This window comes from Myxine glutinosa, chromosome 2 (assembly GCF_964187855.1).
Source record: "Myxine glutinosa chromosome 2, kmMyxGlut1.1, whole genome shotgun sequence".
NCBI lineage: Eukaryota > Metazoa > Chordata > Myxini > Myxiniformes > Myxinidae > Myxine > Myxine glutinosa.
The window spans coordinates 121,335,389-121,347,963 of NC_136262.1; the positions used below are offsets into that span (position 1 = coordinate 121,335,389).

The 12,575-nt window shown below is 45.1% G+C and overlaps 1 protein-coding gene across 7 annotated transcripts in view; it reads left to right on the forward strand.

The window, feature by feature from the left end:
- Window positions 1-12,575, forward strand: part of CDC37 (cell division cycle 37, HSP90 cochaperone) — a 74,804-nt gene that overhangs the window by 30,446 nt on the left and 31,783 nt on the right. For all 7 annotated transcript variants that reach the window (XM_078771606.1, XM_068099754.2, XM_068099755.2 and 4 more), the window contains exons 2-5: window positions 1,942-2,053; window positions 2,224-2,338; window positions 2,431-2,588; window positions 2,738-2,849. In XM_078771606.1, the coding sequence (XP_078627732.1) occupies window positions 1,952-2,053; window positions 2,224-2,338; window positions 2,431-2,588; window positions 2,738-2,849 (487 nt within the window). In that variant the 5' untranslated portion in view covers window positions 1,942-1,951. The remainder of the gene's footprint in view (window positions 1-1,941; window positions 2,054-2,223; window positions 2,339-2,430; window positions 2,589-2,737; window positions 2,850-12,575) is intronic.

Consider the following 12,575-nt stretch of genomic DNA (forward strand, 5'->3'; position numbering starts at 1 on the left):
CTGAGGCTTCTGCTAAGTACTTCTCACAGGAATAGAGGGATGGAGGCATCAGGGCTCAGGAGGCCAGCAGGAGGCTGATGTCCAAGAATGAGTCAAAGCAGGACTTGTGCAACCTGGTAAAGTTCAAGAAGTAAGGAGATTGATCTTTGTAATTGTAACCAGTGATATACATGCAGTTCACCTGTTAATAAATATGTACATTTGATTTGGCTGTGTCAATATGAATGATTTCCCTTATATCTTTTAATATCTTATAAAGGGGTTCGAAAGGGTAAAATTGGCAATTTAGAAATACAAATTGATGAAGGTTAGAGTTATCCTATCCAAAAAATAAACTCATATTTGAATTCCCCATAAAAAAACACATAGTATAGACACCCCTCATGTTAGGATTGCCTTCAGATTCATTTTGGCACCTGAGTATGACCTGCCCCACCACCCCATCCTCATCCTCTCCCCACCACCCCATCCTCATCCTCTCCCCACCACCCCATCCTCATCCTCTCCCCACCACCCCAAACTCACCCTCCCCCCGCCACCCCAAACTCCCCCTCCCTCCACCAGACAAGTTGGTTAGGTGACAAGAACAAGCCGATTAGATTTTGTTTCACGTCGGAATCCAGATTTGGCCTATTAGTGGATAGAAACCATAAACTGTCGAGTGTGGTGGCGGTACGTGCTCTACCGAGTGCTGTTCCGGTTATGATAATCTGTGCTTGTTTTGAGAAGGAGGGTGAAAAGGATGAGTTTGGTGAGAGATACGGTTTAGTAAGGCCGGAAATAGGAAGTAGGTCTGTCGAACATGTGGCCAACAAGGAATGAGACGGACAATCTAAGCATGAGGTTAGGGGCTTTTTGTTGTTTTATATAAGGTAGAAGGTAGGTATTAGAGTGGTGGTGGGAAGTGGGGTACAGAAATGATCGGATAAGTAGGCCCAACTGGCTGAGACAGGCACACGAGAAAAAAAAAAAAAAAACCGGCACTCAAAAGACACAACAATGAGGACCCGATACGAAGAAGAATCAACAGAAAACTAGGTAACAACGAGGAAAAATCCAGCAATATGAAAGCTAAATATTCAATGATTTTTGAAATATCGTGAACACAAAAGTACACAGATAGATGATCGGTCGGTCGGATGGAGCTCGTTTTAATGTCCTCCATCTACCGACCTTGTTGGATGGGCGGGGGACAAAAAGACCAAATTTGATTATTTTGGGTTTTTTTTTTTTAAATTAAAGATCGAGGCTTGTGTAAGAGCTAACATTAATGGCAAAAAACAAACGGACACATAAGACGAAATAAAAGGAGCGGGAGACAAAATGGGGAGGGAGGGGGAAGCACACAAGTACAACATTTGAGAGCAGGGATATCGGGAGATGTGTGGGAGGGAGAGGGCTTGGGGGAGGAGGCGTCGGAAGAGGCGTGGGAAGGGGTGTGGGGGTGGGAGAGGTTAAAAAAAAAACACATGGACACTGCTAGGACTTCCAGGAAAGAAGTCGGTATTTCAGAAAAGTGGATCTGGGGTGAATTAACGGGGGTAGAAAAGATCAAGGTTTTGGATGGGGGAAGATAAGAGATGGTGGTGAACAGCTGTTTTAAAGACCTGGAGGGATGAGTGGGATTGAAGAGAGTGAGGGAGTTTGTTGAGGAGGTGAAATACAGAGGAGGTGAAAATAATCCTCGATTTTGATAGCAAAGTGTTTCACATCCATGTTTGGTCCAAGGAAGAGGGCTCGAGATTGGTTTGGGGAATGAAAGTATGGGGCATTGTGTGCAGTATACCGTAACGGGACATCACTTCTCATCATTGCCTTTTCTTGCATATATACTCTACAATAATATACTCCATCGACTATATGTATGCGGATAAGAAGATCCTCCTGCCCAACAGTGTAGCAGTTTATGTACCTGTTGTTTTGTTTATTTCCACTTTACAGGTAAGGAAGGATGGTGGACTACAGTATGTGGGATCATATTGAAATCTCTGATGATGAAGATGATACACATCCCAACATAGACACTCCATCCCTGTACAGATGGAGGCATCAGGTAATAATTGTGTGGGATGGAGGAGTGATGGAGATGCTGGGCAGTAAAGAGATTGAATGGAAATTTTGGAGTAAGATTCTCCCTCTATGTTGATATTGGTTCCTCAGGGTGTGGGATTCGAGGGGGTCAGAGAAGTCTGGGATGAGTGTGTTTTATCATGTGGTTTGCAGGCAAGGGTGGAAAGGATGGAAGAAGATCAGAGAGACCGAACGGAAATAGATAAAGGGAAGAAAGAATTGCAGAAGAAGAAAGAGGAGGTTTTGAGCAGGATGAAGAAATTAAAAGGTGAGTATTAAAGAGGAGAAACTTTGTTTTCATATGTCGAGGAAGAGTGAGGGGTGCATGTGGATTACAAACTTTTTCAATTGTGTGTGTAGTTTCTGGAGAAAATTTAGAACAAGGAAAAGTGACGGATGACTTTGAAGAGTTGGAAAAGGAGGAGAGGGAATGGAGAGAGAAAGAAAGGGAACTGGAGAAGAGAGAAAAAACTCGTGCGTGGAATGTGGATACGCTGTGTCATGCCGGGTTTGATAAGGTGAGATGAAACTCAGGTATGGCAGGTCTTGATTCCCCTCCCTCCGCCCCACTCCACTCTACTCTACCCTGTCGACACATGATCAGATCTTGCATGGTTGTTTCAAACTTCAGTCACTGTATTTTGATCGGTGATCAATTGCTGTACAGAGTGTAATCAATGTGAGAAAAGCAGAAGAAAAGAGAGAAGAGACGGAAGAAGAGAAGGAAAAGAGGCAGCAGGACTTTGTGGACAAGTACGAGAAGGAGATCAAGCATTTTGGTACTTGAACGTTTATTTTCTCAGCCCTTACATGTAAAGCCAGATGAGCTTATTTTATCAGAGTGCTCCTTGCTCTTCTTCATTTGTATGCAACACCTGGCTGTGAGTAGCATCATTGGCTGAGGGAGGGTGTGGCTGTGCAGTTAATGCAACACTCCACAGAGGTTAGGCAGTTATTACTAATTTGTCCGTGGTGCCGTCAATAGCTCGCCCACTATTCGCAAAGGACATCACGTGATCTTTTTTAAGTTCACCAAATGCCAGCGGATAGGATTCACAGTTGAACACACACATTAATGAATCACCTGCTAGTTAAACAACCGGGATGACAACTATCAGGGATGCTTCTTCACGGTGGTTGTACCCCAAGCGGGGGCCAAATCTTCCCCATTCTTCCCTGCTGCCCAGATCTGTCAGGGCAGTGCGGTCACGGCAAGAGAGCCGATCGGTCCCCATGGACCGGGTCTCTTTCTCTCTCTCTCTCTCTCTCTCTCTCTCTCTCTCTCTCTCTCTCTCTCTCTCTCTCTCTCTCTCTCTATATCTCTATCTCGATCTCTATCTATCTATCTATCTATCTATCTATCTATCTCTCTATCTCTCTATCTCTCTATCTCTCTATCTATCTATCTATCTATCTCTCTATCTCTCTATCTCTCTATCTATCTATCTATCTATCTATCTATCTATCTCTCTATCTATCTATCTATCTATCTATCTATCTCTCTATCTATCTCTCTATCTCTCTCTATCATGGCGGCTGTGAGCGCTGTGTTGTGTTGGTGGTCTTTCCTATCCCCATTCTACTCCCTTTGTGTCTTGTACGTGTTTGTGGAGTTTTCCTCTCTTGAGAAAGAGGCTATTTGGAGGCATCGGCGGTAGGCCTGTCCCCGTTCTGGGAGATGGTTATCGCGATAAAATTTGGTTTTGGTTTTTTTTTTTTTCTCTCTTCGTCGTTAATCCTGCATCTTGCCGGAGTATCGACGTTCCACTTTAAATCGTATTTATTTTCTTTCGTTTGCTTTAATTATTACTACCTTTTCCTTTTTTTTCTTTTTAATCTCCTCAACCCGAGTTGTTCGGGTAAAACGGAGTTCCTTTGTTTTTAGTCATGGCGACGACTCGTTCGCAGCAAGACGCTGCGTTCGAATCGTTAACCCGCAAACATGCTCTAGTTTGTGTACCTCCTGAAGGGATTCGGACCGAAGAGATCGTCTTGGCGGTTGGAGAGGTTATCGGAATTGAACATGTATGTGCTGCGTCACATATGAACCAGAAGGTAGTGGTTTGTGTTGCGGATGAGCATCTAGTTCACGATGTCGTGAGTTCCGGGTTAACCACAGAGAGTGGTCACTTTGTTATGGCCTCCCCGATGGATGTCCCGGCAATGAAAATAATCGTTTCAAATTGTCCTCGCTTCGTGTCCAATGAAAAACCCGTGTCGGTTTTGTCTCGATATGGTACAATCGTTTCGAGAATCTCGATGATCCCCCTCGGGTGCCGCCATGACGAAGCGAAGCACGTGATGAGCTTTCGACGGCAGCTTCACATGGTTCTTCCAGACCGTGGGGATGATGCGGGTTTAAAGATTTCATTTAAGATTAAAATTGATGACCGTGATTATCAAATATACGCTTCATCAGCGACCTTGACATGTTTTCTTTGTGGGGCGTTTGGGCATTTAAAGAGATTTTGTCCGAAAGCTGCTTGTTCAAAGTGTGGGGAATCAGGCCACGTTGATCAAGATTGTAAAACGGTTAACAACCCACTACCCTTGTGGTGGAGGAGGTGACACCCAGTGTCTCAAATGTTTCCGCTGACACCGTGTCCTTACAGAGTGAGGAGGGTAAAGAGGATTTTGTGACTGGCAAAAAAACGTAGAGCCTCTGCTCCTCGTGGCCACACTAGTGCCCCCAAAGTAGTTGTACTGGATACGAGTGGTGCAGTAGCTGAGGAACCTTAAGATAGTGAGAAAAAAGATGGATTGCCCTCCAATGATGGAATTTTAATCCAAAGTGCACCAGGTGGTACGGTTCCATCAAATAGTTGTACAAATGAAGGGTCTATTATTATTGATGAGACGTTGGTTGAATGTAAGGAGATATCACCATCACCATCATCATCACCACTGCCTGAGCCTCAACAAAATAGTGCGTCAATCCTTCCCATTGTTCCCACTGCAACAAATCATCAGAATACAGTTTGTGTGGCTCCGACAGAGGTGCCCAACGTAGTTGTACAAGATGGTGGTGTAACAGCCCCATCTCATGTCGAAGTAGACCTCCCCAGGCCCCCCCCCCCCCCCCCCAGACCCAAGATCGGTCTATAAACGAGTTGGTAAAGGTCCAAACTTAAATTTACGAACCTGGTGGAATGCTATCTGGGCTGTCTGCTTCAGATAATAATAATTCATTTATTTTGTATAGCGCTTTTCCAGAAGCCCAAAGGCGCTTTGACAGAGTGGAAAACATAATGCATAACAATACATGAAAACAACAATTGCAAAAAGACAAGAATCAAGAAAACAAACAGCAGCGATATACGGCATATATATAAGACAAGAATCAAAAAGACAAGACAAGAATCAATAGGGAAATATTTAAAGCAAAAGGAGGGAGAAGGAGAAGAGATAGTCAGGGGTTAAATGCTGTGGGTTGAATGTTGAATGCAGCGTTGAACAGGTGGGTCTTTAGTGATGTTTTGAATGTGGTGAGTGAGGAGGAGTCTCTGATGGTGTGAGGTAGTGAGTTCCAGAGGGTGGGAGCAGCGATGGAGAAGGCCCTGTCCCCCCAGGATCTGAATTTGGTCCGGATGGAGGGGGTCAGGAGGTTGGTACCAGCAGAGCGGAGGTTGCGGGTGGGAGTGTGTCTGGAGAGGAGGTCAGCCAGGTAGGATGGGGCCAGGTTATGGAGGGCTTTGTATGTCAAGAGGAGGATTTTGTACTGGATTCTCTGGGGGATGGGGAGCCAGTGAAGCTTGTAAAGGACGGGGGTGATGTGGTCACGGGTCCGGGAATGAGTGAGTAGACGGGCAGCGGAGTTCTGAATGTATTGGAGTTTATTGGTGATTTTTGAGGGTGAACCATAGAGGAGGCTATTGCAGTAGTCCAGACGGGAGGTGATGAAGGCGTGGATGAGGGTTTCTGCAGCCGTGGAGGAGAGGGATGAGCGGAGACGGGCAATGTTTTTCAGGTGAAAGAAGGCTGACTTTGTGATCTGTTTAGTGTATTTGTCGAAGGAAAGGGTTTGGTCAAAGATGACGCCAAGATTCCGGATGTGAGGGGAGGTGGATACTGGGATACCGTCGATGTTGAGGGCAAAGTTATGGGTGGATTTTGTGAGCGTTTTTGGGCCAATGATGATTATTTCAGATTTATCACAGTTAAGCTTGAGGAAGTTGATTTGAAGCCAGGATTTTATTTCAGTGATGCAGTTTGTCAGGATAGAGCGGGTGTCGGTGGAGACGGACTTGGTGGAGATGAAAAGCTGGATGTCATCGGCGAAGCAGTGGAATTGGAGACCATGACGGCGGATTAAGTGACCGAGCGGGGACAGGTAAAGGATGAAGAGGAGGGGGCCAAGCAGGTGAGTAAATCAGTGAAGTCAGTGGTTAGCGTGGAGTCAGTGGAGTCCATGTGGATATTGAAATCACCAAGGAGGAGGATTGAGGGGGAGAGGGAACATAGCTGGGTCAGAAAGTAGGAGAAGTCAGACAGGAATGATGGGTGTGGTTTGGGAGGGCGGTAGACGACAGCCATGACTGACTGCGTGTGACCAGAGAGTTTTAAAGCCAGGTGTTCAAATGATGGAGCAGATGAGATGGAGATGAGGTTGGTCTTGATGTCTTGACGGTGGATAACGGCAATTCCACCACCTCGGCCCTCCGAGCGTGGTTTATTGACGTAGGAATATCCATTGGGTGTGGTGAGGTTGAGTGTGTAGTAGTCCAGAGGTTGTTGCCAGGTTTCGGTGAGACAGAGAAAGTCCAGTTTGTTATCCAGGATGTATTCGTTCAGGATGAGGCATTTATTGTTGAGGGACCGGGTGTTGAACAGGGTGAGCTTGATGTTGTTTTGAACAGCAGGGATGAATTCAGGTGATTTAGCCAGGGTTCGTAGGCAAGAGGTGCGATCGTGTGGGTTGCTGTGACCAGGTGCGCTGGGACGAAGAGTGAGAGTGCGCTGAGCCGACCAGAGGACGGGGATGGAGTGACCTGATTGCAAATAAACAAACTTGCGACCGGAGCCACGGTGAATGTACCTGGGTCGTCGGAGGAGTCCATTTGATTTGATGGCAGAGATGCATGATGGGGTGGAGCGGGTATTGAGCAGAAGAAGCCTTGCGGCGGAGTACTTCAGAGCCATGCCAGGCAGGAGCGAAGGGACGAGTACGAGGCCAAGGTCGAGGAGGCAAAGCGGCAAACGCAGCGGCAAACGCAGCGGCAAACGACTGCAGCCGCTAATCAAGACCACAGCGGCAAACAAGGCCACAAGGCCACCAAGACCACAAGGCCACCGGCAAACAAGGCCACGGCCACAAACAACGGGAGCGGGCCTTTCAATTCCGTATTCCGTACCATCAAAAGCAGATTCCGTTATCCAGCCGGAGAACACGCGGCACGTGCGGGTGTGAAAAGGCAGGACAGGTGTGAGATGTCAGGTCAGAAAAGTAGAAGCAGACCCTGTACATCCATCCAGTCGGAGAAGCGGCGAATATGCAACGCCAGCGTCCTCTCCATGACATGGTGACAACGCCAGATGATGACATGGAGGTGACTGAGCCGTCACAGTCGTTATTTGAGCAGTTACAAATACTCCCCGAGGTTATTGTGACCTTTCTAAATGAGACATTTAGGCAGCGAAATGTCATGATTCAAAAACATTTTCCTGACTTGCTTTCCTTCATGCAGACTGCAAAGTGTGTAGTTAGAAATTCTAAAGATTTTGAAGTAACAAAAGCACAAATTCTTCGACTGAGGAAATTCATTACAAAAGCAAGGTTGGAACTGTCTCAACAGCAGCTAAACCCCCCTTGATAAGGCATGAAAAGGAAGGAAGTGCTGGTTGGCACCTTAAACATGAATGGCGGTGGTGCTAACCATTTACGTCAGCTCCAAGTTAAAAACTTATTGTTTCAGAAACATATCGATATATGTTTATTGCAGGAAACACACATAACAGAGACTTCACAGCCTGACTGACTTCGCCTTAATACTAGGCAGTGTTTCTTTAGCAATCTGGCCTCTATTTCTGTGGGAATTGCTTTCTTGCTTCGTCCGGGGCTTGTTCCTGACTCTTGTAATTTTAATGAAATATTTATAGGACACTTAGCATCATTAGAGGTGGTCTATCAAGGATTTCACCTCACCTTACTCAATGTATATGCTCCTAGTAGCAGCTTAGCTCGTAAAGATTTTTTCACACGTCTGGCCAATTACCTTCACACAGTAGCCTTTGATCATTGTATCTGTATTGGACGAGATTTCAATTGCACCTTTGAACCTAGTTTAGATAGAAATACACCAGAACCACATCCAGAATCTCATAAAGATTTATTGTAATTATTTTTCATCACTTGGTCTACTTGATGCATGGCGTATACAGCACCCCACAACATCTCAGTACACATGGTGCCGTTGTGCTCGTGGGTTAATAACACTTGCAAGGCTTGATAGACGGTATATTAATTCCATTTTTAGAAACGTACTCGTGTCTTGTAATCATTTCCCTTCTACTTTCTCTGATCACCACCTGGTTGTACTTGGTCAATCCTTTTCTCAGTCCATTCATAAAAGTACGTATTGGACTTTCAATACCAGCCTGTTGGAGGATTGCTGTTTTAAGGATGCTTTTTGTAGTTTTTGGGAAACACCCATCCTAAGAAAACCTTGTTACTCTTCTGTTCAGTTATGGTGGGATAACGTGAAAGCCCAGATTCGGGTCTTTTGTCAATATTTTAAGTCCTTTTCCACAAGCAAGAGTAAGATTGCTGTTTCTCTCTTAGAAACTGAAATTTTACACTTAGAGGAAGACTTGGCTAAGTCTCAAAATGGCAGGAAACTTCAGTTATTATTGGAGAAAAAAGCTTATTTAAGAAAATTGATTCATGAAAAAGTAATGGGGATGTCAGTTAGACTCAGAATCCAAAATGTAAAGTTCTCTGACACCCCAAATAAAAGTTTTTTTCCAGTTAGAAGGGGTTAAGAAGTCCCAAAGGCAAATGTTTTCCTTGTTAGATGCTAAGGGGAATATTACACAAAATTAAAGTGATGTTAAGATGCTTGTGAAAAGGTTTTTTTCTGGTTTATTTGTGGAGAAGGCTGTGTGTAAAGATATGGTTGATGATATGGCAAATTACCTGCCTTCGTTGAGTTGTGACCAGTGTCAAGGTCTTGAAGAGCAGTTTACTTTGGAGGAGCTCAGCACAGCTCTGCATAGCTTTGAACACGGAAAAGCCCCTGGGATCGACGGCCTTCCATTGGAATGTTTTGCAGCGTTTTGGGACATTTTAGGTCCAGAAGTACTGCTGGTGCTACAAGGAAGCTTACGCTCTGGCATACTACCCCTCAGCTGTAGAAGAGCAGTGGTATGCCTTCTCCCAAAAGGTGGTGATCTCCGTCGGATAGAGAACTGGCGCCCCATCTCATTACTGTGTTCTGACTACAAACCTTTTTCCAAATTGTTGGCCAATCGGCTAAAGGTTGTCATTGGCACTGTTGTTCATCCTGATCAGAGTTACAGCATTCCGGGAAGATCAATCTCTGATAATGTCTTTTTAATGAGAGACTTGATTGACTGTGACCTTAAGGAGGAAGATGGGCTTGGGTTGATTTTCCTAGACATTGAAAAGGCTTTTGATAGCATTGATCACACTTATTACATGTTTCATGTTCTGTAAAAGTTTGGTTTTGGTGAAAAGTTTATAGGCTTTGTGAAATTGTTATACAACAATATATTTAGTTTGTGCAAAGTAAATAATCGTCTTTGTTCACCCATTCAGGTTCAGAGGGGTGTTCGGCAAGGCTGTCCTTTGTCAGGGTTGCTGTTTAGCCTTTCTCTTGAGCCACTACTCATAAGTCTTAGAGCCTCTCTTTCTGGCTTTGTGCCTTCTGCAGAAGAGAACCCACATCATGGTATCAGCATATGCTGATGATGTCCGTGTAATCATTAAGAATGATAAGGAGCTAACTATTCTTGTTGAGTCCTTACACAGGTTTTATCTTGCTTCACGTTTGCGGTGCAATTGGAAAAAGAGCAAAGCTCTGTAGGTGTCCTCAACTCACGGTACATCCGGTAGGTTTCCCTTCACTCCCCCTCAGTCCCTTCCGAAAGACATAAGTTGGACAAGAGAAGGGGTTAAATACCTGGGTGTTTATCTTGGACCCAATCAGTACTCCCATCTTAACTGGGAAGGAGTGGTAGAACAGGCAACCAAGCGGCTCAACAAATGGAAAAGGTTCCTTCCACAAATGTCCCTTCGAGGCCGAATACTGATTATTAACACCTTGGTCGCCTCTGTCCTGTGGCATAAATTTATTTGTTTGCAGCCACCAGAGGGCTTGCTTAAGGCTATTCAACAGACACTGGTAAATTTATTTTGGGGAGGTTACCACTGGTTGCAGATGGACGTACTTTGCCGCCCCTTGTCTCTTGGTGGCCAAGGGCTCATTGACCTAAAGTGTCGGCTGATGGCGTTTCGGCTGAAGTCAATACAACGTCTGCTCAATGTTGAAAAACTGCCCTGGCACCCTGTAGCACAACAAATATTGAGGCAAGCTGGAATGCTCAGCTACGGCCTTGAGACATTTTTGATCGAATCCCAAAAAGTTGATGTGTCCCACCTTCCTCTGTTCTACCAGAGCTTGTTGAATGCTTGGCAAGCTGGAGTGGTAAGCTGCCAAAAGGAGTCCTATGAGGTTAAAATGTTTGCGGGAGAACCTCTATTCCTCAACCCACTCTTTCCCCAGGTTCCCAAGAGCCGTTGTTTTGCCCAAAACTTAATGTCAGGTGGCATCAGAAATGTCTGGCATCTTTGTGACTCAGCAAATTGTGGTTGGAGATCTGCTAAGGAAGTCGCTGAGATTACTGGTACCAGATCAATGAGAGCTGTAGGTCAGGTACTTGTCGAAGTCATTCGTACATCCTTTCGACTTGGGTTGCAGTGGAGTAATGGGATTAAATGGGCATCCCATAATCCTTCGCCTCCTAACTTACTTGTTGCTTTCACCGGTTCTACTTTGTCCCCAGTCAGTACTGGCTCTTGTTTATTTAGTAGCCTTGAGAGTAAATCTATTTACCAGTTCTGCCTTTCATTGATTAATGTAAATATTACGTGCTCCTCCCCAAACCCCGGCCACGGTGTACCTCCGAGCCCCGAAAGGAGTCACGGCAGAAAGATGTGCTATTATGTGTGCCAATGACCAATGGTGAAACCACACCAATCAATTGTTACAAAAACCAAGTATTGTATTAAAACTACACAATAATAACAAGTAACGCACATACAAGAAAACCTCACTTGCACAGAAATAATTTCTATGAAGCACCAATTTCCTGAATCAATAACTCACGGTATTCCCACGTGAGCAATCGGTAACATCCCCCAAAGTCACTGTGTCACGATACCAGGCCAAAGTCGATCCCCTTGGCTCTCGCGATCACAAGAAAAGGTCGTACTGAGACCTGAACCCAGAACGGCTAACAGTCGACGCTGCAGAAGAGCCGCTTGATGAGATGTCGGTCCGGTAAAAGTTCACCCAAAAGGCGACAGGGAGTTCACACCTTCGGTTCACCAGACAATGACGCTGACATGAACGATCAGCGGTTCCCAAGCGGAGAACCGCAAAGAACCGCGAGTTCCCAAGCAAAATCCACGACACACACGAGAACCAGGCGAATGGCTGGTGCGAGGTGAAATGGCTGGTGCGAGGTGAAATGGCTGGTGCAAGGTGAAATGGCAGACGGGCCGGCAATGGAGGCGTACCTGCTCTCCAGCGATGATTCACTTTCGGAACCAAAAGCAAAACCCGTCACGCAGGTTTATTTGCCACAGCAATGACGACACTGTCACAGGAATCCCTTTCCCGGAGAAACCAATATTCGCTCGTGACCAATGTCCACCAGCGTCCGCTCGAAGCAGATAGGCCTTGCTTTCCCGATCTTAGTTGATCCGCTCGCCCGCCGCTTCTTTTCTGCTTCCGGTTTCTCCCTCACCCATCTCGTTTTCCTTCTGAGACATTATTTTTACCTTTGAAGACAGTTATCTCCATTTCACACTCAAACTGTAACAATAATAGTACATGAAACTAAAAATGCTTCTAGTGGATGACAACCACAAAGACGGAAGTGACGAATCCGTAACACTCCCCACCCTCAAGAAAGAAAGCTTGAACATTGTGAAAACTTTATTTTCATGCAAAAACCCTCTTTAACAAACAAAAGTAAAATTCACACCCAAACACTACCAATCAACCTATGGCTGATCAACTCACGTGAGCAACAATAATTAATATTCCTCAGAAGAAAGCAACAAAACTTCCAAACAATCTACAGGAATTTTCAAAGTTAGTTCACTCTGGATAAAGCATGAGCAACGACATTGTCCCTGCCCTTTACATGCTCAATTTCCAAGTTGAACTCCTGCAAAGACAAACTCCATCTCATCAACCTCTGATTTTTATTTTTCATTTTTTGAATGAAGGTTAAGGAGTTGTGATCAATGAAGACTTTTA